The 26,907-nt window shown below is 45.4% G+C and overlaps 1 protein-coding gene and 1 pseudogene across 1 annotated transcript in view; both read left to right on the top strand.

Moving 5' to 3' along the window:
* The first annotated feature begins 57 nt into the window (after positions 1-57).
* Positions 58-26,907, top strand: part of LOC136583369 (uncharacterized) — a 200,049-nt pseudogene continuing 173,199 nt past the window's right edge.
* The window catches only part of LOC136583385 (uncharacterized), a 41,825-nt gene continuing 15,074 nt past the window's right edge, over positions 157-26,907 (top strand). The window contains exons 1-5 of the mRNA XM_066584240.1: positions 157-267; positions 1,883-2,261; positions 3,951-4,075; positions 4,188-5,932; positions 16,502-16,563. Of these exons, the coding sequence (XP_066440337.1) occupies positions 2,055-2,261; positions 3,951-4,075; positions 4,188-5,932; positions 16,502-16,563 (2,139 nt within the window). The 5' untranslated portion in view covers positions 157-267; positions 1,883-2,054. The remainder of the gene's footprint in view (positions 268-1,882; positions 2,262-3,950; positions 4,076-4,187; positions 5,933-16,501; positions 16,564-26,907) is intronic.

Here is a 26,907-nt window from a genome sequence, read left to right as displayed (position 1 = left end):
AAGGCTTCCGCTGTGGGCTGTAGTGCGCGTGCGCGGGGATCTGAGGGCGCGCTCGGCAATAATGGCGCCGGCTGGGATGTGATTGGTGACTCAGGGAGTCTCCGCGCGTCTCAGTTGTTATAAGGCGTCACGTGGGCTATAATTACTGCCGGGGTTTTGGTCCATAGTTAGCCGGGGCACATAGGTACTGTTTCCACACCACTTCTGCCTTTTTTGCAATTTTAGCAACCTGATTGGGGGAGTCACCGGAGCGCGACTAGAAGCTGGGTGAGCTGGAGAGAAGCTGAGGTGGAGTGCGCCAGCATGTGCTCATGTTTATACAGTACATATGGCGCATATTAGCACGTGGGGTGTTATGTGGTACATATTAGTGTGTGGATATGTGTGTAAGGCTACTGCGTGGTGGTGTGTTAGCATGTGCTCATGGGTGTATGTAGTTAGCGTGTATGTGTTGTGTTAGTGTCTTATACAGTATATGTGGTGGTCGTGTGTATGTGGTACATATTAGCGTGTGTAGCCAGAGCATATAAGCATGTGGCTCTCTGTGTATGTGGTATGTACTAGCATGTGCTTGTGTGTATTCAGTACGTTGAAGCGTGTGCGTGCGCACGGTGCATATTCATGTGTGGTTGTGTGTGGGGAGCCTATTAGCGTGCAGTTGTGCGTGTGTGGTGCTTATTAGCACGAGGTGTGTGTGTGGATGTAGGGTGGCTATTGTGTTTGTGTGTGTGTGCCTGTTGGCGTGTGGTTGTGTGTGTGCGCGCGCGGTATAGGGGTGTGTGTGTGTGTGTGTGTGTGTGTGCGCGTGCGCGCGGTATAGGTGTGCGTGCGAGGTACAGGTGCGCGCGCGGTATAGGTGTGTGTGTGAGTGTGTGCGTGCGCGCGGTATAGGTGTGCGTGTGGTATAGGGGTGTGTGTGTGCGCGGTATAGGGGTGTGTGTGTGTGTGTGTGTGTGTGCGGTATAGTTGGCGTGCGCTTGTGTGTTGTGTTGCTGCTTTGTCCTGCACTCAGTGGTTGGATAGGAATCTCATCCGGTTGCCCCTTCCCTGCTCACACTGAAGTTCTCCTTTACTGTCTTGCGTCTTTCTCAGGTGTTGATCTGTGCCCGTGTGCTGCGTGTTGGGATCTGTGCCCGTGTGCTGCGTGTTGGGATCTCTATTTGATGCATGTTACGTGATTGTAAAGTTGCTTTCTCCACTTCTGCAGCTCTCACTTGGGATCTCGCTCTTCTCTTAGGTTTTACGACAGATAGTCCCCGACTTGCGAACAGGTTCCGTTCCAGAAACCTGTTCGCAAGTCGAACAAATGCTTGTATGGAGCTGGATCGCGGGTGGATCCCGCTCCATACAATGTGGGGTGCCGGCTGTTCTTAAAGCTTACAGCGGGCACCCGGCGGCAGCAGTTCCGACGAGCGGCGCGGCTCGTCGGAACTGTTAACACTTTAAATACCGCTCTGACACGCGGCTCGTCGGAACTGCTGCCGCCGGGTGCCCGCTGTAAGAAACAGCCGGCACCCCACATTCAGGGGGCCGGACAGCGTCCCACGATGAGATTGCGGGACGCTGTGTGGTTGCTAGACAGCCGGGGACCTCTTGAAAGGCCCCAGGGCTGCCTATGCAGAGTGCCCATCAAGCGCACGGCTTGCTAGGCGCTCTGCATAGATAGCCCTAGGGCCTTTCAGGAGGTCCCCGGCTGCCTAGCAGCCGTGATCTGACCGGACAGGCTTCTATCAGGCTTGATAGAAGCCTGCCCGGTCCCTGCGCAGTATGATGTAATGCCATAGCATTACATCATACTGTGCAGAACAGATTGTTCGCATCTTGCGAAATTCGTAACTCGACTGGTCGCCAGTCGGGGACTATCTGTATTGTGTTTCTGCAGCGGGCAGGACAAGCAGCATGGAGGATGTAGGGAGCCTGACCGCATATTGACATTTTACACACCAGTTGATCACTATACAGCAATTCCAGCAACCTGATTGGTTCTCGTCATAGATATTGGTTAGCTGACTCACCGCGCCTTTTGAGATCGGCACACGGAGAGTTAATGCAACATGGAAGCTACTGAAGAAAAGGATTTCATTATTCCAAGAAACAGCGGGATTTTCGTCTCCAAAAGTAATGGTACCGTTGTCTTGAGATTACGTTGCAGAACAAAAGAGGAATTTCAGCAATGGAGGAAAGAATGTGAAAATTTAAACTATGTAACTTACAGAGTCTTACGAGGAAGATATTGCGAGGCCAATAAAGTTTTATTAAAGGTAACTGGGATGTTGACAATCGCTGTGTCTGGGCGCTGTAAAACTCTTTTCAAGTAAAAAATAGTTATAAAACGAGGTCAGTTACAAGCAAACGTCGTCTTTTATCCTTTTATGGATGTGGATGATGACATACAGGCCTAGTAAAATTGTAATATTTTTAGGGTTAGAACTGTATCTTATGCTTACTTTTTATTGATGGAAGGGGTGAGAGATGGTCCATAATGGAACGAAAACTTGCTGATTGCGGTTACTTTATACTGTCAGCTCCTTTTTATATCTTTTTTTGTTTACTTAATTTTGAATTCATTTGCTAGCGTATGTGGGTTACCGTATTTTACCGTGTATAAGACGCTATTTATTAACAAAAATTTAACCCCAAAAATCGGGGAGCTTCTTATACACGGTAGTCAGGAAAATGGCGCTTTTCCTGACTACACCACTGCTTTGCGGGTCAGACAGCGATGGCATGTAAAGGGTGCCCGACCAGTGCAAGACATACATACATACATACATACATACATACATACATACATACATACATACATACAACAGAGATTATAAACACCCGGCAAACTTCCTGCTTCATCTGTCAATCAGACCTGGCCTCCGTGAGGCCCCCATAGCAACAAAGCCGGTACTTCTGCTCTCCAGAGGAAGTCCTGGCCCCGTTGCTATGGGGACTGCACAGAGGCCAGTTCTGATTGACAGATAAGCAGGAAGTTTGCCGGGTGTTTATAATCAGTGTCTTATGTATGTCATGTCATATGAAATGTCTGTATGTTATGTCTATCTGTAATGTGTGTATGTTATGTCTGCAGGAAGATGTTTCACAGGTCGGGCACCCTTTACATGCCGCCACGGCTCTCCGCTCTGCAGCACTAAGGTGGCCCGACCCGTGAACAGGTACTGGGGACAGTATTTAAACATACTACAGTACAGATTAAAAATCTGTGTGATGTTTAAAAACTTCTTTTCAAATTTTGGGGGGTAAAGTTAGGGGGGCGTCTTATACACTGTAAAATACGGTAAATGTTTCAATGCATAACTTGGTCATAGGAATAGTAAATTTGTAGAACAAATTGGATGGGTGTATGACACTCTTTATAGTGCTGGTAAGACATATCTAAATAAATACCGTATTTTCCGGCGTATAAGACGACCTACAACTTTTCCAGTTAAAATATAGAGTTTGGAATATACTCGCCGTATAAGACTTCCCCTCCAGCGATTGGCTGATGGTTGCTCCTGCAACATCACCCACATTCCACATGCATCCACTCGTGCTCATCAACCATCACTCCCAGCATTCACACACACAGACACCTGCTCACACAGCCGCCTGCCTGCCCGCCCGCTCACTCACCCACTCACCCAGCCACCCTCTCTCTCACACACAGACACACGCAGAAGGCCATACTTACAGCACGGGCGGGTGCTGCAGGCGGCCAGACACTTCCTGGTTGTGTCACTGCAAGACATCACTGACGCAACCAGAAAGTATTCGGCTGCCTGCAGCACCTGCCGTATAAGACGATACTCGGCGTATAAGATGACCGCCGACTTTGGAGAAGAGTTTGCTGTGTTAAAAAGTCGTCTTATACGCTTGAAATTACATTTAATAAGATTTTTTGAGTATTTTAATGTTTTCTGTATTATTGGATACACTAATTGCTTTTATTATTTTTCTAGCAAACGTACAGGTGCCAACACAATACTATGCCGGATCATCACAAAGTGAAAAAACCTTCGAAAAAACATACCGATTGTCCACATAAGATGTCTGTAACTATTAAAGTAGTGGTAAAAAATAGCAGGTACAGTATTTGGCCTATAAATGTCTAGAAATTTATTAGCAAATAACTTTGCAAACTCCCGTAATTAAGGAAATTGCAGGGTTAATTATTCATTTTTTTTTCTTCTTTAAAGGTCAGCTGATAAGTTCATGCCTGAATACCCCACGGTGGTTAAATTTTCTGGAGCTCACAATCACAGAGTTAAATCAGCAGAGAGCCTGAAGTTTCGGGATGTGGGGTCAGAAGTACGCTTAAAATTTATAGAATTTTTCAAAGCTGGTAATGGCCCAACACATGCTTTAAAACTACATAAACGGGACCTGATGGAGCAATACGATGAAGATTATGAGCGGGTTGCATGTGATGCTGCTCGGTGTCCCTCATTATGCTGGGTTCAACATCTGTACACTACGCTATTTAAAGAAAAATATGGTGATTTTACAAAAGAAAAGATTTTGGAGTCAATTGTTTCCAGAGTAGAAGTTTTAAAAAGTGAAGGTATTAAGATTACTTGCAGCACTTCATCAGACGACTTTTGCATTAGTATGTGCACACCTATTATGGAAAGGGTTCACACATTCGAGAGCTCTGGGAGTATTTGCTTTATTGACTCATCCGGGAATGCCGACCGATACAATTGCAGAATATTCTTGATAATGACTGACAGCTGTGTGGGTAGCCTACCCCTTGGAGTTTTGTTAACAAGCTCCGAGTCCGAGAAAGTACTACTTCAAGCTCTTCAAGATTATAAGTTACTTTTAACTGACAGTGCCTTTGGTGGACGAGGAAAACTTGGCCCAGTTGTTTTCTTAACAAACGATTCTAAGGCTGAGCAGAATGCTATAAAGAATGTATTCCCCAGTGCCACCATACTTTTATGCATCGTTCATATTTTGCAAGCTGTTTGGCGTTGGTTACTTGACTCTAAGCATGGCATTTCGAAACAGGAAAGACTGGAGAGCTTTACAAAAATAAGACAACTTCTGTACAGCAGTTCACCAGAGGAATTTAAAGTATTATTGCATAATCTTATTACCTCTGAGCTTTCTCCTGCCCTTCAATTTTATGTTGAAAATCTGTGCCGCCGTCGTGAGCAATGGGCATTATGCTTTCGAAAAGACCTGCCCTGTGGGAATAACACAAACATAACTGAATCTGCCATTCGTGTTCTAAAAGATCAACTCTTTCTACGTAACAGAGCATACAGCGTTGTGCAGCTCTTGCAGTTCCTCATTTCAGATTTAGGCTTGTACTATGAAAGGAAACTTATTAATGTTGTTAGTGGAAGGTCAGAACAATATCTAGAATCCATGGACAAAATTAATGAAAACCAGTGCAAGGATCTTCTAGTAAAAAAAATAGAAAATGGTTTGTATAAAGTAAAGTCAAGAAGAAGTGATGTCTGGTACACTGTGGATTTACAGTTAGGTCTGTGTGAATGTTATATAGGCAGAAATGGTGGACCATGCAAACACAAGCATGCAATTACTTTTCAGGAAAATATCAGCTGTCAAAATATACTTGCTGCAAACTCTGAGACCAAGAAACTTCTGTTCTGGGTTGCAACGGGTAATAATAATCCCGAAGGTTGGTTTGGATCATTACCTTTCCACAGTCCTCAAAAGTTACAACCACAGGTGGAAGATGATGAGGTAGAAGAACCCGACTTTGAATTGCGTGAATCAGTAGCTACAGTGAATTATTTGGAAGAAACCTGCAGAATGTTGTATGAAATTGTTGATGATCTGATTTGCAGAGAGCAAAAAAATGAATCTGAATATCACGCTGCAATTACAGCTTTTCACAAAAAGTACTTTGCTTTACAAACTGATTCTTCAATTCTGGCATTCTTACGTTCCCCTCCAGACAAGATGAGCGGTAAGTAATGGCGCCGGCCTCCAGAGTAGATGGGAGGGGAGGTTTACTAACAGGAGAAGAGGGGTAATAGAAGATTAGAGAGGTCTGCGCTGTGGGACGGCTGTGAGAGGGGGGTGAGGCTGGTGTCACCAGCCCTCCACTACCTTGCCCCCTTTTTCCTTGGCCCACACTCGGAGGTGGTGGTGGTGAGAATCCCCTCCCTCCCATTCTTTTCTCTGTCCCCCTGGGTGGGTGGGATGGAAGGATATAGTTGCCCCCTCACCTGCTCTGACCGCTTTGTAACCTGCGGTGGCTGTTAGCATCATTGTACCATAGTATGTTAGGCTGAATGAAGACAATGTCCATCTAGTTCAGCCTTATTCAACGTCCTTGTTGATCCAGAGGAAGGCAAAAAAACCCCAAGAGGCAGAAGCCAATTAGCACCTCCGGGGAAACAAAATTCCTTCCTGACTCCCTAATGGATATCCCTGGATCAACCTTTTAATACTTCTCACCTGTCTGTAAGACCCGGATGCTGGTCACCTAAAATTTATATTCTATAATATCCTTCCACTCTAGAAAGACATCTAGTCCCTTAAAGTTCTTTATGGATTTTGTCATCACCACGTTCTCCGGCAGAGTTCCACAGTCTCACTGCTCTTACAGTAAAGAACCCTTTTCTGTGTAGGTGACGAAACCTGCTTCCTTCTAGACTTAGAGGATGCCCTCGTGTTACCGAAGCAGTCCTGGGTATAAACAGATTATGGAAGAGATCCTTGTATTGTCCCCTAATGTATTTATACATAGTTATTTGATCACCCCTTAGCCATCTTTTTTCCAGGGTAAATAGTCCCTTCATTCGATGTATTAATTTAGGTGCCCTTCTTTGAACCCCCTCCAGCACTGCAACATCTTTCCTGAGCACCTGTGTCGAGAACTGTACACAAGAAGAAAGAGTTACAGCAGCACTCCAAAAGTTCAGTCACACCGCTGGTGCAAGGCACTATACAATAGCGCAGTTAGGGTCCCGACTCCCCGGGTCCACCATTGGTCATCAATGCAGAAAAGGAGAAGAACCAGGCAGCATTCATTAAAAATCCTCTTCTTTATTGGAATAGCATGAGGAAGCAAGCAGCCACATATCGACCCTGTGCTCGGGTCTTTATCAGCTTGATAAACCTGTACCCCCATTCCCTTTAGTAGGCTCGTGTACCAGTTGAGTAAGGTAGTTAAGTTCTTGAGAACAGTTAAAGTTATCACCCCTGTGAGATTTGAAGGTCTCGTTTTCCCATATTATATCTGGATAATTAAAGTCCCCCGTGATAATTACTTCGTTTTGGTTTGACACCTCTTCTATTTGCCTTTATAGTAAGGTTTCAGTTTCTTCTGTTGCTTTTGGTGGCCTATAGAAAACTCTATCGGGATTTTTATTTTCTCCCTATATTTCTACCCACAGAGATTCCACGTGTTCATCTCCTGCCCCTATATCCTCCCGTAGCCTCGGCATTAAGTACGATTTAACGTACAGACATACCCCTCCCCTTTCTGTTCCACACGGTCTCTTCTAAAGAGATTGTAACCTTGTAAATTCACCACTCAACTGCACTTATCATCAAGCCATGTTTCTGTTATTCCCACTATATGTACTTTTCCTCAATCATTCTTGCTTCAAGCTCACCCACTTGGCCGATCAGACTTCTTCCATTCGTAGCCATACAATTTATACGGTTGTTTTGCTACTATTGGCTGTTCTAACTGTACTAACCCCATCCCCTGCTCGCCTCCCATTACTTAGACCCAGGTTGCTAGCTATACTGACTACCCTTGTTTCCCTTTTTGCCCTCCTCCCCCCTCCCCCCTAGTTTAAAGACTCCGCCAGCTTTCTAGCCATCTTTTCCCCAGCACAGCTGCACCCTCCCCAGTGAGATGCAGCCAGTCCCTATGTTAGAGCCTGTAGCCGACAGCAAAGTCAGCCCAGTTCTCCTGGAACCCAAATCCCTCCTTCTTACACCAACTCTGGAGCCACTTGTATACCTTCCTAAGATCCTGCTGCCTTTCTAGTATGGCTTTAGGTGCAGGTAGTATTTCTGAGAAAACTACCCTGGAGGTCCTCGTCCTAAGCTTGGACCCCAAGTCCCTGAAAACCTTTTTGAGGGCCCTCCATTAACCTCTAATTTGTTTATTGGTGGCAACGTGCACCATGACCGCTGGATCCTCACCAGCCCCTCCCAGTAATCTGTCAATCCGATCCGTGATGTGTCGAACTCGAGCGCCAGGAAGGCAACACACTATTCGATGATCCCGGTCTTTATGGCAGATTGCCCTATCTGTCCCCCTTATAATGGAGTCCCCCACCACTATGACCTGTCTAGCCTGTCCTGCGTTCCCTGTCCCCATCTCACTGGAGCAGTTATCCCCCTGGCCTTCAGAGGGCATGTCGTGCTGCAGCCGTGCTGGCTGTGTAATGGCATCACCCTAATCTGCCAACTTGCCAAACTTGTTGGGGTGTGCCAGTTCAGGACTAGCCTCTCTGGTTCTCTTCCCCTCCTATCTGTCACCCAGCTGGCTGGCTGCTCCCCATGCTCTTCCGTACTACCGTCCGCCCCCGCCTCTCTCCCAGTGAGCTGCTTCTCAGTGAGCAGCAAACTCCTTTCTATGTTGTCAGTGGATCACAGTGTTGTAAGTCACTCATTTAGATCCAGGATTTGGGCTTCTAAACGTGCGACGAGCATGCATCTTGCGTAACAGTATGCACCCTCGATCGGCTGATCAAGGACTGCATGCATTGCACAAGTAGCACACTGGCTGACATTGTCAGGCATGTAGCTCTGATCTGGATTATGGTTTTCTCCAGCAGGTTTCGGGGTATTTTGTAGCTTCCGAATTGTACAGTGTGCACACATCGTCGAGCAGATTAGACACAAGCGATCAATCTCATATCTAAAATGGCTCTCTGCCCAGAAACAGCCAGACAGGGCCTTTTATTGTAAAGACATAGAATGGGCATGCAACAGGTTACATCAGTAACATATAGGATTCTCATTTGTCGGATCATATACAATCTCCCACCTCTCTGCCCACCCTCTCCAAGTGCTGATGTGGCATGGACTCTGTCCTCTATGCAGGCAACCTTAAGCAGTTTCTGTGTATGTGGCAACCCATTGTTTATCTAGCTTCAGGATGGGAGGGGTGGAGAGGTCTCTGTGTTATTTAGTAACTTTCTGTGTGGGGGCAGGGCTGGGGATTCATCCAAGATGGGCACAAGCAATATATATATATATATATATATAACACTGTGATTTAACTCTTTCCTTATGCAGCAGAGTTTCACATTAGGTTGAAGTCATTACAACAGCATAATACATTTGGTTTATACAAATTAATAGACATTTTATACTAACTAATCATCATGTCTATCACAATCCCCCCTTAAAATGTCTATCCTCTAATTCTCTATCTAATTTTCACAGTTCTCTGCGCATGAGCCTATAACTGGAGCGCGTTGAAGGTTCGTTTTAGGGTCTTCAAGGGGGTGTAGGACTTGTCCACTCCTTCTGGGGATGCATCCAGCAAACTCATGGTGGGAGCAGCTTTTCCAGCATCAGTTTCACAGGTCTCTCTGACACAGGGGCTAACACAGCAGACTAGAACAGAAAAGGTAACCATCAGTTCACATACAGCAGCAACGCCCGTCTGTGCCAGGATCCTTTACCACCCGCTCATCCATGGCGAGTGCTGGTCCCAAAAGTTAGCTCTTTTTAGTTAGTGCGGTCAGCTTCTTAATGGCAACTGCGTCTTTACCCGCGGGTCACGTGTCGTCTAGGATGTAGGTACAACAAGTCTCCCCTATCATCTTACAGACACTCCCCTTTTTAGCTAAAGTCATATCTAAGGCCATTCTATTTTGAAAAGTCATAGTCGAGGTAGGTCCTATTGGTCGACTAGTCCCTATAAGGCGTCTCTAGTATAATTTATAAACCACTGCTAATTATAATAAACATAATTAATCCAATCAATGTTTATTTACCATAATGATCAGGAAAATGGACTCGAATCTAGTTTTAACTTGGTCTCTAATTTTTAAAACTTGTCAGGTACCCCCCCTTGGCTATCCTATGACGTCAATGTATACGTTTTGATCAAAACTACCACCAGGGGTCTCTCTTCTCGCTCTAGTATAATGTTACAATACTAGTAGCGTGCACAGGTACGCACGGCGTGGGACTCCCTAATCTTCACCCACACCAATGTCCCTCCTGGAGATAGTCCTAATGGTGAACACGTCCAGGTCGCCTCACCCTTGCGTCAGGGTTTTCCCACTGCCCGTAAGTCCCTACTCCTAGGAGGGGGGATCCCTACCTCACCTCAGAGGGAGGCCATGGATTCCCTGGGCTCATTTCCGGGCATCCATACCCTCTATCTGTACAAATTAACACCCCACAGGGTGTGCCCTCGCCGGAACCTGAGGTCTTCTGCACTATTCCTAGGCAAATGGGAATTCCACTGACAATCCATCTTAGGAGATCGGGGCAGGCGCAGTACTAGTACATTTCTCCTTTTCTTTGGTAGCGTATGTGGTTGGCATTATCGGAACTGGCTCTTCATCTTTTTCAAACAAGGGAAATATTGGTGAGTTCCCCAAAAATCTCCCTCCACCCTGCCTATTTGCCTGGCAGGTGTAGTTTCCAGGGTAGTCAGTAATACTCTCTCCGGTGCAAAACACTTAAGTAGTTATAGAGTATTCCTTCTTCCACTTCTCACGGACAGTGTAATTAGTGGAAATGTTCGTGAAGAGACTAATAAACCACTCTTCAGCATCTACAGGGAGATTTAGGGGGACCATCCCCGAGTGTAGTCGGGCACTACCGCACGCAACAGTTAGACTTGTTGCTCCTGTTAGCATTGTACCTCATCAACTCCAACCAGAGATCCTGGTCAGAGTAGCCAGTTGCTACTGTCAAGGTGTCCTCAAAGGTAGGGTCGGCTATGATCATCATGTTCGTCAAGGTCTTTATCTTACGGCGGAGGGGGTTAATTATGGGCACGGGACTAAGTGAAGGCTTCCATTCGGGTGCATCTACCATATCCCTTATTTTAAACTTCTCTAAGGGATCTGTCCTCCCGTACTGGTATGTCCCCAGACTATAAGTCCCTCCGTCCCCCGGGCTTGGATTTCCCATGGTTAGTGTAAAAACCGCATTAAAACCAAGCAACATACTAAGTTCAGCCTTCCAATACCTGCTGTCCTTATTATTTTCAAGGAGGGTTATACGACTAATTAGGGATTTCCCGCTCTTATCTTTCTTATTTGAGGCACTTCGCGGTTTATAGGACCAGTCTATTCCTGTGTTACATCCCACTAATCCCCAATAACGGCAGTCTTCTCCCCAGACGTTATCAGTGGCACGAACATATTGTATTCCCCGGGTATGTAAGTCATATAACCAGCTGAACTGAGCTAAATCTGGCCTGCGGTGGGATCTTGCGCCTAGACACAGGACCACAATACAATAGTCGAAGGAATATGCGGCTACTTGAGCATTGGACGAGTTATACTAGAAGGTAACCATACCCTCATATTCTTCCGACTAAGGATTTCAGTTGCCACCCTCCTCTCTCACTAGCCCTAACCAGAGTAATGTCTTTGGCACAACTAAGACTGGTCTCCAGGATCTGAAGCTTTCTTACAGTATGAAGCATGGATCCATGTAAGTCTTTCGGCTAGTTTCACAGCTGTGGCGGTAGTCAGAAGCACCTGGTAGGGGCCATCAAATCGGGGCTCAAGAGGGTGCTTCCTGAGGAACTTCTTGACGCACACCCAATCCCCAGGCTGCAAGATATGTGTCCCAGTGTCTGCCTCTGAGTCTGGAAGAGAACACCTGTGCATAGGCTTTGGTTAGTTCTTTAACGGAAATCACATACTCAGTCAACACATCAGATTGTAATTGTAACTACTGAGGATAGTAACGACCTAGCCTTGGGGCTAGCCCAAACAATCTCATAGGGAGGTAATGTATAATCCCCCCTGGGTTCATATCTAACACTGTATAAGGCTATTGGATGACAGTCTTTCCAAAGTGGCGTCATTTTTAAGTATCTTACTTTTTAGTGTGCCACTACGTCTCTCCACCTTGCCACTACTCTAAAAATGGTAGAGTATGTAAAAGGCCTGGGATACACCCAGAATAGACATGACATGTTACATTCACCTGCGAAGTTTATACCTCTGTCTGACTCTGAATCACTTCTGGTACCCCATATTCACAGTTTACCTTGTTCATGAGCTTCTTTGCGGTTACCTACTTGTTTGCCTTGGTAACAGGGTCAGCCTCCACCCTGCAAAGACATCAACAACAACAAGCACGTATTCATACTTCCCAACAAGTGGGAGCTGAACGTAGTCAATTTGCAATCCCTGAAATGGGTAGAGTGGTCTAGGCAAGTGTGATGTGGCAAATTTACTTCTGCCCTGTCTCACCCATGGCATAGATCATGCTAAATTGGACAAATGATGCAGCAGCTACAGAGAACCCAGAAGTCGCCCATCCTCTTTCAAGCGTCGTCGTCATTGCTGCTTTACTAGGTGGGTCTTTCCGTCCATCAGCTGGGTCATCATGGGATACAGGAACTGTGGTAGGCAAGTGCTGTTGACTGTTCACCATACGCTGTCCTGTTTCTGCTGCTCCCATATTAGTCCATTTATTCTTTCCTTCCTTGCTGGCTTGTAACTGTAAAAGTCTTTAGAATATCAAAGTCCAAATTTAGTCAATGTCCAAAGTTTTTACCACTGACTCATGCTGTCAGTATCTTTCTTCCACGGCTTGAGGGCCGCTGCCTTTGCTACGCTGTCAGCGAGGGTGTCGTCTCTCGCCTCTCCAGTGTAGGAATCGGTGTGAACTCTCAACTTTGTCAGGTAGAAGTAGGACCTCCATGCGACTCTGTACCGCTGCACCATTCTCAATTGGTTGTCCTGCTAAGGTAAAAACTGTCTGGCCTTCCATATTAGGCCGTAATCATGAGCTATGCCAAATGCATACCAGGAGTCAGTGTAAATGGTTGCCGTCTTACCTCTCGCCACTCTACTCGCCTCAGTGAGGGCCTTCAATTACGCTTCTTGTACTGAGACATGCGGAGGCAGAGCTTCTGCTTCTAGGACATCTTGTTGTGTGACCACTGCATATCCGATGTGGAGTCATCAATCCTCACCCTGGTACCATCTGCAAAAAGCTCAACATATGCATTATCAACAGAGGTTCTGGTAACTGTTTGCATACCTGCAGTTCCTTACTGTATTAGTACTAAATAATCATGCTGATGTTCTATTTCACATGGCTCGGAATCTTGTAGCACAAAATCATTTACTTCCTTTTTATCTTATTTCATTTATTTTATTTTTTTTAAAAGCCCAATAGCTAATCTACAACACCTAGATCATCTATGACCCAGATCACCTATGCCTCCCCCCTTTTGAACCGGAATACTCAATGGAAAAAAGAGTAATTGCGTTCAAACTAGTAAACCAAGAGGCACAAAAACAAGCACTTTGTAGGTCAAGGTGACATTGTATGCAGCGAAGTCTGAGCAAAAATCTCCTTAAAAAAAAAAATTAATTTTTCTTTCAGGTCGCAGTTAGCATTTTTTAACACAAGGGGGCGCAACACAAGTAAAATTTTACATCACCCAGTGTAATAGTATTTCAGGGAATGGCCAGCGTTTAGCTTTTACTCTCCTGTCGGAATATAATTATAGCTTCAGTGTAGACTGACACTAGAATATACAAAAGACTTAAGGAAAAACTAAAGAATACGGATGAATTAACATCCTACTCTGGGCAATTCAGTCCCTCTTTCTTCACATAAAAAGTTAAATTACTTCATCAAATTGCGTGAAAAAGTTTGCTGGGTGACTATAGGGAAATTATTTCGTCTGTAGGAGCCTTCCATAACATCATCGGTCTGAGTAGCCATTGGAGAAGCGGGCAGTGGAAAACAGAGCCCCTGGGAACATGAGAGAGCGTCCCCTGTCATGTATTCCTGGTCTCTGCCCCCCATGCATCAACTCCAATCTTCCATACACTATAAACCAGCTTAGTCATCTATGTCCCAAGCTGTATCTTCACAAAGGTTTGTTTCCCTGAACCTATCACACATCCAAAGTGGCCACATCTTGGAGTGTAACAAAGTCCGGTCAAACAAAACCTTACTTCAGACAATCATGATGTTAGCACTGGATACAGTGGCATTGGGGAATATAGGCCTCCCAAGTGCAGTAAAATGGCCGCCAGAGGCAGAAAGGGCGGGGCTACAGATCTCCCAGGTGAGGCAAAATGGCTGCCGGAGGAAGGGACGGGGCCAGGGGCAGCAGCACTTTCAGGAGGCAAAATGGCCGCTGGAGGAGGAAGGGGCGGGGCCAGGTCCTGTCCCGGATGGAGAGGGACCGGAAGTAACATCACACACCCTGAAAGTGAGCACATGGGGGGGAAGTGCTGCAGAGTCACACTATGTGGGGTTGTAAACATTGCAAGCTCGGCCGCCATTACAGGGAGGGGCTGTAGTCAACACAAAGGCATTACATTGTTCATAAGCAATACACATACCCCACTACATGCTTTCCCCTCTTAAATCTCTTAACTACGTTATAGCAAAAAACTAGCTAAAAACGCCTTTCTTTCTGCTAGGCTTCCTGCTCATCTTCTGAAAACTTTCTACAGTCTATCTTATCTGTCCATATTCATTTCTGCTTATCTGTCCATAACCTGACATTTCTTTCTGCAACTTTTCCTGATCCTTCTCTTTGTATAACATTTCTACATGTTTTGCATATTCCAAAACATCCTGTACTGATCCCTCATTCTATTCTGCCTGCTTATTCTATCCTATCCGAAGTTTCTGGACACAGTAGTGTTTCTCTTGTAAAATCTGCTTTCTTCAAATCCTTCCAATATAACCTCTCTTTCCCACTCAGATTACAATGCACATTAATTCTACAAAACACAAGACAAAGGGAACAGAAAGGGTTAATTGGAAAAAGCTTTCAGTCCACTCTCTTATCAGCAGCCCTCCCCCAATAATAAACACTGCACATTCTTTCTATAATACCAAACAGACAGGATTACTGGAGAATACCCACAACGGCTCAAGGTATATATCTCATCTACCTTTATAACAACCCACCCTCTACTAGTAATCCGTCTGGACAGGACATTTTAGCTATACACAGAGACTGACGATTATTTTCAATGACCAAGAGTTTCTGGAGTCAGCCGTCACACCACGGCTATACTTCTCCGCGTACATACCTTTCCACATATGAGAACATAACACGCTCAATCATAAAGGTAAATATGCGTATCATAAATTTTAACCTCACACTAGTTTACCTAGGAGTAAGTGTCTCTCTGGCGTGCTCCCTCAGACTTAAACAGCTGAGTCCGCCCTTCTGACACATTAACCCTCACAGAATTTGTCTCTTGGTCTTGTATACACAATTTTTAACCGTCTCAGACATAGCAGCCACAGCATACAAAATACCCCTTAAGCAGGTTAAAACGGTGGTCTTTTTTCCGAGTAAGAAAGAACTATATTACCTGTCTTTCATTGATTTATCGCTCTGGATCAGAAATGGGCAGAAAAGCAGTCCGAATTCAGCTCACATCGGTAGAATTACATAAAGCAATCTTACCGTGTTCTGTAGATTTTCGGGCCCCTGAGTTCTGCGTGCCATCTGCCGATCTCTGTATTTTTCCAGAATGAAAGAAATCAAAATCTCTAACTCGGTCCACCCAGAGACGTCACTGATCTGGATTATGGTTTTCTCCAGCAGGTTTCGGGGTATTTTGTAGCTTCCGAATTGTACAGTGTGCACACATCGTCGAGCAGATTAGACACAAGCGATCAATCTCATATCTAAAATGGCTCTCTGCCCAGAAACAGCCAGACAGGGCCTTTTATTGTAAAGACATAGAATGGGCGTGCAACAGGTTACATCAGTAACATATAGGATTCTCATTTGTCGGATCATATAGAATCTCCCACCTCTCTGCCCATCCTCTCCAAGTGCTGATGTGGCATGGACTCTGTCCTCTATGCAGGCAACCTTAAGCAGTTTCTGTGTATGTGGCAACCCATTGTTTATCTAGCTTCAGGATGGGAGGGGTGGAGAGGTCTCTGTGTTATTTAGTAACTTTCTGTGTGGGGGCAGGGCTGGGGATTCATCCAAGATGGGCACAAGCAATATATATATATATATATATATAACACTGTGATTTAACTCTTTCCTTATGCAGCAGAGTTTCACATTAGGTTGAAGTCATTACAACAGCATAATACATTTGGTTTATACAAATCAATAGACATTTTATACTAACTAATCATCATGTCTATCACAGCTCTTCCTAATGGGGATCTACAATTTGCTTGTGGAAGTAGGGAAGTGAAGATAAACTTGCTCACACTCCAAATGCACTGAGCCTGCGGTTCCCTGCCCCATCCCTTAAGTTATGTCTGTGTCCCTGTCCTGCGCACCATGTTCAGTAATATGCAGTTTAGGATGTGCTTATGTTGTACTGACTGCCGCTTCTTTGCCCCGCAGATCAGGAGCCCACGGCTGAGGACATCACAGCGGGGGGAGACGGATATGTCCAGAAGGGGCAGGTATGTGTACCCACTCTGGCAGCAACAGCTCCCCCCCCCCCCCCTCCTCCTCGTTCACACTCAGTGCCAGGAGGAGGGCGTGGGGGGTTGGTTTGTCTCTGCTCTGCGGCTCCCACGCTTTGCTTGCCAACCCACCCCTTTTACTCTCGACTGCCCACTTGGAGCTGGCTCCAGAAACCCATCCTCCTGCCCTGCTGCTGTCCCTCCTGTTCTTTGCTGCTCCTGACATGCTGGTTTGTTTAAATGCTGGCAGAATGGAGGATGGATGTACCCTGGCTGTGAATGGGTTAATGAGCATGTTTTGGATGTGATTTGCTTCTATAATCTGTATAGCGCCACCCTATACAGATAGTCCCTGACTTGCGAACAGGTTCCGTTCCAGGAACCTGTTCGCAAGTCGAACAAATGCTTGTATGGAGCGGGATCGCGGGTGGATCCCGCTCCATACAACGTCGGGTGCCGGCTGTCCTTACAGCGGGCACCCGGTGGCAGCAGTTCCGACGAACTGCTGCCGCTGGGTGCCCGCTGTAAGAAACAGCCTGCATCCGACGTTCAGGGGGCCGATACAGCGTCCCACGATGAGATCGCGGGACGCTGTGTGGTTGCTAGGCAGCCGGGGACCTCCTGAAAGGCCCAAGGGCTGCCTATGCAGAGTGCCCATCAAGCGCACAGCTTGATAGGCGCTCTGCATAGACAGCCCTAGGGCCTTTCAGAAGGCCCCCTGCTGCCTAGCAACCGCGATCTGACCGGACAGGCTTCTATCAGGCTTGATAGAAGCCTGCCCGGTCCCTGCACAGTATGATGTAATGCCATAGCATTACATCATACTGTGCAGGACAGATAGTTCGTATCTTGCGAAATTCGTAAGTCGAATGTTCGCAAGTAGGGGACTATGAAATGATGTTCGTCCTGTGCCTTTAAACGCCCCATGAGTGAACTGGTTTTCTTCTCAGCTCGCTGACGTGTGGGATGGTTCCTTGTTGACCAACGGCCGGTATATTTACCGAGCCGTCTTTTGACGTGAATGACTTATTATATGGCTGGGGAGTCATGTGACCGGCCGCATAATCTTCTATTTCAGAACGTTCTATGTTAGAACCTTCAGGATGTTGCATGTTTTTGCTTGTCGTCACACTTCTGGCCACCGCCGGTTTGCCTGATTTCATTAGAAGATTGCTAAATAGTCAGATGGCAAATAGAGTATTCTGTGTGAGGGAGCGCGGCAGGTTTAACCTGCTTGTGTGCGGGAGGCTTTAAAGGGCCACTCTGGTGTTTTTGTTTTTCTCCAATTTCTTCATGGTGTAGCTTTTTTTCCCGCCTAGTATATGAGAGCTAGTGTTATCTCAGTTAGGCCGGGCTCACAGCCGTAATCCGACCAGGTCGTGTGACCCCGCATACCTCATTAAACTGTATTGCGGCGGCTCGCAGGCGGTCATGCAGAGTGCTGTTTTTTTGTTTATTTTTCTCGATTGTATTTCCTGTGAGGTCACTTAGTGATTACGTGGGTAAACGCAGCACATATGCAATGTCAGTTGCGCATCGACTGCGGGTTGGACGCCTCTATTGACTTAAATGGAGGTCGTTGGCGTGGATGCAGCTGCAAAATAGAGCATGCTGCAATTTTCCTTCCGCTTGCGTAATAAGCAGTTCGTATCCACAAGTGTGAAGGAGGAAACCTAAAAGGATATGTCTTTCAAATGCCCGTGTTTTTTTTTATCGCAGATCGTCAGCGTGAACGGCGTTGGGGAATCTGCAATACAAATCCGGCCATGTGAGACCAGCCTTAGTTATTTATTCCTTTCTATCTGATACTCCTGGCATATTTTCTTCTCAGATGGTCATGTGATCTCAGATCTATTTGGGGTTATGCTGTCTGAAACTAGTTAAAGGGGTTGTCTCGCGAAATCAAGTGGGGTTATACACTTCTGTATGGCCATATTAATGCACTTTGTAATATACATCGTGCATTAAATATGAGCCATACCAGAAGTTATTCACTTACATGCTCCATTGCTAGCGTCCCTGTCGCCATGGTTCCGTCTAATTTCGGTGTCTTTTTGCTTTTTTAGACGCGCTTGCGCTGTGCGGTCTTCGCCCTTCGGCTCCGCTCGGCAGCATCGGCGTTTTGGCTCCGCCCCCTTGTACGCGTCATCGCGTAGCTCCGACCCATGACGTGTGCCAGTTCCAGCCTCCTGATTGGCTGGAATCGGCACGTGACGGGGGCGGAGCTACGCGATGATGCGTACAAGGGGCGGAGCCAAAACGCTGATGCTGCCGAGCGGAGCCGAAGGGCGAAGACCGCACAGCGCAAGCGCGTCTAAAAAAGCAAAAAGACACCGAAATTAGACGGAACCATGGCGACGGGGACGCTAGCAACGGAGCATGTAAGTGAATAACTTCTGGTATGGCTCATATTTAATGCACGATGTATATTACAAAGTGCATTAATATGGCCATACAGAAGTGTATAACCCCACTTGATTTCGCGAGACAACCCCTTTAACTTCAGGGCTGTTACATGAATCCTGAAACTGTCTGCAGAGGGCGACAGAATCTCCTATCACAGATGCAAATGAGGACTGCACCAGTCTAAACAGGCTGCCTGAGCAACTTGGTGATATCACCAGCTTGGTTAATCGGGCAGACAAGAATTGTGAGATTCTTGGCCTGTGTATAAGGATCATTAGTCGTGGAGTATAAGCTTTCCTCTGAAGCAATGCTGTTCCCCAAATGTCAAGCTAAATCTTCTGGGGTGCTATGTTAATCATCTTTCAGTAGTTTGGCCGGGTGTTTTATTAAACACTACTGCGTAAAGGCCCATTTAGACACAGCGAAAATGGCTCAAAAGATGTAGCTCAAGGGACTTTTGAGCAATCATCGTTGTGTCATTTACAGCGCAAGATGAGTGTTCACCTTGTGCTGCCAGCGGAGAATGCAGAGAACAAGCGAGGTGTCCCCGCTTGTCTTCTGCATCTAGATGGTTTCTGCACAGAGAGCCCGGCTGTTATACAGCTGAGCACCTCGTGTCAGGTATGGAGAACAGAGCTGGACTGCTCTGTTCTTCGTACCGAGCCTGTTATCAGGGACGGGATACAGCTGAAACAATAGTATCAGCTGTATCCCGCTGTGAATCCCTGATAAGGCTCATCGACATCTTTCAGCACGCTGAAAGACAACGATTAGCAACGGCTTAACGAAATCTGCATTATGGGCGCACATTTACACACAAGGATTATCGCTCAAAAGACGGCTTTTGAGCGATAATCGCTGTGTCTAAATGGGCCTTAAGTCGTAACCAATAGTTGGTAATGTCATTTTGTTTGTTGCAATGTGTGTGCACACCGACCTGGCATGTGTACAGTTAATGGGATCTGCAGGCTATAAGGCAAGGCTGGCACTGCGTCTACTTAATGCACACAAGAGCCTTGATGAATGTCTTGTGCTAGGCACACAGCAGACAGTCACCGCTGGCATACAGTGACCACTTGCCCTATCAGCATATGTACACAGAGGTCAGCTTGTCTGGGTGGGATAGGTAGGACCCTCATTATCTCAAATCTGTACTACAGGATACTTTCACATAGGACAACTGACCGGTTCACTCCTGCTGTGATACTTCAGGGGGCGCTCCGATGTCTGATGCCGCCACCACCTACTGTAGCTTTCTGAATACTAAATTAGAGGCTAATATAAAGGGTAACAAGCATGAATATGACTGCCTAGTCCTGTGCTTACAACACTTGGCACTGAAGCACCTTGAACCTGCTTCCTGTTTGTTCTAGATGAGACGAATGGCATCCGATCATCTGTCATCCCCTAACATGGGCTGCAGTTCTGTGTGCTGCCTGTGACACGCGTGCTGCTGGACGGTACAGTTTGTAGCCTCTCCTGTGCCTTAGATCTCCATCTGTGGCTCCTGAGAATCCTGCTCACCATTTGTAGTCTCTGTGATTGTGATGCCTGGGCATGTAGATACCGGACCTACGGGCCGTATTAGAGGTTGCAGGGGAGAAAACGGATATCCGTATGATGCGGTTTCGCTTTAATTTTCCATGCAGCGGGAGTAAAGTGAGCCGGTATCACTGGGAGAAATAAGCGGCTTAGTTTTTAGCCGTTTTAGGATTTATTTTTTTTTATGATGGGTCCGCCATCTTGCCTGATCTGCAGTTGAAAGATTTGTTTTGCAGCAGCCGCATTGCTATAATGGTTTAGCGTATGGAGGCAGAGCGCACTATAGATCTCTTCCGGCTGCCCACCTCCATTCACTGAGCAGGCAGTCACTTGTAGATTAACGACTGTTTACACTAAGCGAGAAGTCGCTCAGTAGTTGCCACTGTTTAGTGAGCTGACACACAGTGACTAGTGACTTATCCCCGACTTCTCGCTCAGTACCCTGTCCGGTTCCGTGTTTTATACAGGTTGACTAGTTATAAAATTCGCTCTTTTTTTGAGGATAGTTCGGTCTGGTAAAAGTCCCCTTATTCAGTTCTGTGGGAGGGTGTTGTGGACAGGGCTCTGGAGTTCATTAGCCAAACCTCCAACTTCTCAGTTTTCCCGGACTCCTAACTCCTGATTCAGACTTCTTCATATGACTCAGGTTTAAGTGATTAATTTACTGTGTTAAAATAGTAAGATCAGGCTTTTCATCCCGATTATGATGCAATAAGCTACATCCTATATTCCACTTCTTAGTTACCAATGTTGTTAATAAATAGATTAGATGAATACAATGTATGTTTACAGGTTAGTTCAACACTTTCCTAGGTTCCTATGAAAGGAAATATGCAACACATTATGCATTGGGTCAATTCTATCATATTGATAGTGCTAATAATATCTAATTTTAATTTTTAAGCTACAGTTGGTTCATTTCTACCAGATTGCATCAGAATAAGACTCTATAGCCCTTGAGGTGTGCAGGGATGCAGTAGTTTTGTTTTTTTTTCCGTGCCTATTATCTATATATATAAATTTGAATGTATGCGTGTCTGTCTGAATGTCTGCGTGTCTGTCTGTCTGTCTGTTTGTCCTTTTATGCGCTACTACACCATTCATCCGATCGCCATGAAACTTTAGGAAGTTGTTGAGTACACTCCTGGGAAGATTATAGGCATAGTACATCTATCCTACGATAAATGGCGAGCGTCGTCGACAGTTATGCCCCTCCCTCCCCCCCCCCCCACGTAGATCGTTCGATTTCCATCATTGCCACTAATTCTCTTCCCAATGTCATAGAAACTTGAAATTTGGCGCGAGCATTGATTATGTCATAAATAGGAAAAGTTAATGGGTCCCAACTCGATTATTCAATTCTAAGCGCCAAAGAATTAGCGTCCAAATTTTATGTGCGGAATCTAATTCTCTCACTTTCCAATGTCATAAAAGCTTGAAATTTGGCACGAGCATTGATTATGTCATAAATAGGAAACACTAATGGGTCCCAACTCGATTATTCAATTCTAAGTGCAAAAGAATTAGCGTTCAAATTTTACATACGGGATCTAATTCTCTCACTTTCTGATGTTATCTATATACATATATATATATATATATATATATATATATATATATATATATATATATATATATATAATATAATATAAAAATAAAAAAATTCTAAAATAAAAAAATTCTGTCTGTCCTTTATGCATTACTACACCATTCCAATCGCCATGAAACTTTGGGAAGTTGCTGAGTACACTCCTGGGAAGGTTATTGGCATAGTACATCTATCCTACAATAGGTGGCACGCGTGCGAGCATCGTCAACAGTTATGCCCCCCAGACAAAGATCGTTTGATTTCCATCTCAAGCACGAAAGCAAAAGGCATTATGAGCAACGGGATGAGTGTTCAACTAGAAAATGATGCATCCTCCGAACGTTTCGCAAGACAATTGCTGGATATTGAGAATGCTGAGGTAAAATGAAAGCTGTGGGGTGATTGGTTGCTATTTCTTATACTGCTGAGGTAACATGAAAGCTGTGCTGTGATTGGTTGCTATATATTATACTGCTGAGGCAACATGAAAGCTGTGCTGTGATTGGTTGCTATATATTATACCGCTGAGGTAAAATGAATGCTGCGCTGTGCTTGGTTGCTATTTTTTATATTGCTGAGGCAGAATAAAAGTTGCGCTGTGATTGGTTGTTATCTATATATATAAAATTGAATGTATGCGTGTCTGTCTGCATGTCTGTTTGTCCTTTATGCACTACTACACCATTCATCCGATCGCCATGAAACTTTGGGAAGTTGTTGAGTACACTCCTGGGAAGATTATAGGCATAGTACAAATATTCTATGATAAATGGTGCGTGCGCGAGCTTGTTGTCGACGGTTACAACCCCCCCCCCACGTAGATCGTTTGATTTCCATCATTGCCACTAATTCTCTCACTTCCCAATATCATAGAAACATGAAATTTGGCACGAGCATTGACTATGTCATAAATAAGAAAAGCTAATGGGTCCCAACTCGAATATTCAATTGTAAGCGCCAAAGAATTAGCGTCCAAATTTTACGTACAGAATCTAATTTTCTCGCTTCCCAATGTCATAGAAACTTGAAATTTGGCACGAGCATTGATTATGTCATAAATAGGAAAAGTTAATGGGTCCCAACTCGATTATTCAATTCTAAGCGCCAAATAATTAGCGTCCAAATTTTACATACAGAATCTAATTCTCTCACTTCCCGATGTAATAGAAACTTGAAATTTGGCACGAGCATTAATTATGTCATAAATAGGAAAAGTTAATAGGTCCCAACTCGATTATTCAATTCTAAGCGCAAAAGAATTAGCGTCCAAATTTTAAGTACGGAATCTAATTTTCTAACTTCTCAATGTCATAGAAACTTAAAATTTGGCATGAGCATTGATTATGTCATAAATAGGAAAAGTTAATGGGTCCGAACTCGATTATTCAATTTTAAGCGCAAAAGAATTAGCGCCCAAATTTTGCGTACGGAATCTAATTCTCTCATTTTCCAATCTCATAAAAACTTGAAATTTGGCACGAGCATTGATTATGTTATAAATAGGAAAAGCTAATGGGTCCCAACTCCATTATCCAATTCTAAGCGCAAAAAAATTAGCGTCCAAATTTTATGTACGGAATCTAATTCTCTCACTTCCTGATGTCATCTATATATTTAAAAATGAATGTCTGTCTGTCTGTCCATTATGCATTACTTCACCATTCATCCAATCGCCATGAAACTTTGGGAAGTTTTTGAGCACACTCCTGGGAAGATTACTGGCATAGTACAACTATCCTACGATAGGTGGCGCACGTGCGAGCATCGTCGACAGTTATGCCCCCCCAGACAAAGATCGTTTGATTTCCATCTCAAGCACGAAAGCAAAAAGCATTATGAGCAACGGGATGCGTGTTCAACTACAAAATGATGCATCCGCTGAACGTTTCGCAAGACAATTGCTGGATATTGAGAATGCTGAGGTAAAATGAAAGCTGTGCTGTGATTGGTTGCTATTTCTTATACTGCTGAGGTAAAATGAAAGCTGTGCTGTGATTGGTTGCTATTTCTTATACTGCTGAGGTAACATGAAAGCTGTGCTGTGATTGGTTGCTATATAGTATACTGCTGAGGGAACATGAAAGCTGTGCTGTAATTGGTTGCTATTTTTTATACTACTGAGGTTACATGAAAGCTGTGCTGTGATTGGTTGCTATATATTATACCGCTGAGGTAAAATGAATGAATAAAAGTTGCGCTGTGATTGGTTGTTATTTCTCTTACTGCTGAGTTAACTTGAAAGCTGCGCTGTGATTGGTTATCTAGATATATAAAACGAATGTATGTCTGTCTTCGCAGCAACGCGCGACGGGTAAGCTAGTATATTATAAATCTGAGGTAGCATGTAAGCTGCGCTGTGACTGGTTGTTATCTAGATATATAAAAACGAATGTATGTATGTCTTCGCAGCAACGCGCGACGGGTAAGCTAGTATACAATAAATATACGGGAGTGTGACTGGATCAACGAAAATCAATGGACTTTCAGTGTGTCCATTCATCGGGTATTCTGTGCACTGACCCCGCACGTGTAATACGCAATAATATTATGCTCGTGTGACCCTGGCCTAATTCTGGCTGTGACTCCTCTATTTCTCATCACTCGGACTCCATAACCGGCTCATGTATCATAATTAGTAGTTTACTGTAGTAAAATGGTAAATATACATACAGCATGGCAGCACCTGATGAGTTCCAAGAGACATGCCTACACCAGATACATGACTATTGAGATGTATTACTGCCATATTTATTCACTTGTGGTTTCTGGCACACATTTTGATCAAATCGGTTGTCTTGTATTTGGGGTTTCGTGGCGCTTATAGGGTGCTGTGAAGCAGTCTTGTGGTTTTGCACTACAGCCACTATGGTGTGCCTGTGTATATGCCACTTTTGTCTTGGAGGTCCTGTCCTAACCATGTTCTTTCCTCTAGTATACCGGTAACAGCAGATGGATATTGATATGTTATTTCCAGTATTTTTATCTAGCGGAGCTGTAATACTTTTACCGACTCCACTCAGAACTGCCTTCTACTTCACAGCACTGTTTATAATATAGGTGTTCCCTGTCATTGTAATCCTGCCCGTGATACTGAGAAGTGATATTACAGGACTGAAAATGTCAGGCTGTTGTGAGGATTAGTGGGAAAACTGTAAGATTTCAGCTTGTAGCGTGAGCAATAAAATAACACACAGACCACCTCTACAAAGGCTGCACACAACCAGATTTCAATTGCGGTATCCATGATTGTCACCCGTGAGAACGATCCACAGTATTATGTACACATTTTAAAAAAATAGCGCATTCCTGTGTCCACTCAGATGAGCGGGTAGCAATTGTGATTTCCGCCAGCGGATTCAAAATGTCAGCATGTTGAAGTCAATGGAAGCCATCCGACCCACAGCCGATCTGCAATTGACATTGCCAATAGGACGCGGGTACCTGTGTCATTGCCTAACGACAGCATGGGAAAAAGACATTAAAAAAAAAACTGCACTGCGCATGAATAATGACGCGCATCCACAGTCATCTGCAATACAAAAAGCAAAAGTACGAAGGGTTGCTGCCTGAGGTCAGACCCGGATTCCGCTGCAGGCTCCAGCATGCGGAATCCGGATCACCCATATGAGACCGGCCTTATTGTATAGATCAGGTTTTTATCGAACAATAAAAGATTTTGCATAGGCTAACACTGCCCCTCCTGGGTGATCTATGCACCCCTGCTCTAGAGGGCGCTGTTACTTTCCTCATGCATGTAGGGGGTACATTTGGCTGAGAAATGATGTTATGCTAGATAATTACATACAATGGGCCCATGCTGATATATTGTGATAGACTAGGTGCACACTGGCATTTTTGGGCCCTCTTGTTTCTGACAGAACTAGAACAGCTAGTGTGGTAATAGTCGTACTTTAAGGAATAAGGTCCATACACTTTAGATGACTTTGTGTGTGTGTGTGTGTGTGTGTTTTGTTTTTTTTATTGGTTTTTGGGGAATAAATGGCTGAAAGACACCTGGCATCTTACCTCCCATGGGAACATAGTATCAGGCCTGCTGAAATCAACACGTCAGATCTTTGCACTAACATCGGAGGATAGTCAAACAACCGCCAAATGCATTAGTTAGTCCTGTTGAAATCACTGGCTTTCATGGACTTGGCCTATTAAAGGAGATGTCTCGAGGAAGCAGTGAATTTTTTTTTTGCCCAGTCCCCCTAATTAAGCATACATTACTAAGCCCCCCTGTAAATGACTTTTCTAGCTGGTTTGTACTTACCGTTCCAGCGTTTCAGCAACTTATAAAAGTTTCCCCAAGATGGCCGCCGGCTCTTTTCCCGTCGCTTGCTGCAGCCCGACGTGCGCGCTCCCGAGACGCTACCAGCTGTGTCTCCATGGCAACCAGACGCCCCGCAGCCGCCGACCAGTCACCCACCGCCAGGCAGCAGGTTACCGGCGCTAGCCCCCGGCTCCCCAGCGCTACGCTCCCGGCTCCCCAGCGCTACGCTCCCGGCTCCCCAGCGCTACGCTCCCGGCTCCCCAGCGCTACGCTCCCGGCTCCCCAGCGCTACGCTCCCGGCTCCCCAGCGCTACGCTCCCGGCTCCCCAGCGCTACGCTCCCGGCTCCCCAGCGCTACGCTCCCGGCTCCCCAGCGCTACGCTCCCGGCTCCCCAGCGCTAGACCCTGACAACAGACGAAGGCCCCGGAGCCTAGCGCTAGGTTCCGGAGCCCAGCGCTAGGTTCCGGAGCCCAGCGCTAGGTTCCGGAGCCCAGGTGAAGGCCCCGGAGCCCAGCGCTAGGTTCCGGG

This window comes from Eleutherodactylus coqui, chromosome 1 (assembly GCF_035609145.1).
Source record: "Eleutherodactylus coqui strain aEleCoq1 chromosome 1, aEleCoq1.hap1, whole genome shotgun sequence".
In the NCBI taxonomy this organism is placed as follows: Eukaryota; Metazoa; Chordata; class Amphibia; order Anura; family Eleutherodactylidae; genus Eleutherodactylus; species Eleutherodactylus coqui.
The sequence above is the reverse complement of the archived record's forward strand: the minus strand, read 5'-3'. Positions and strand labels throughout refer to the sequence as shown.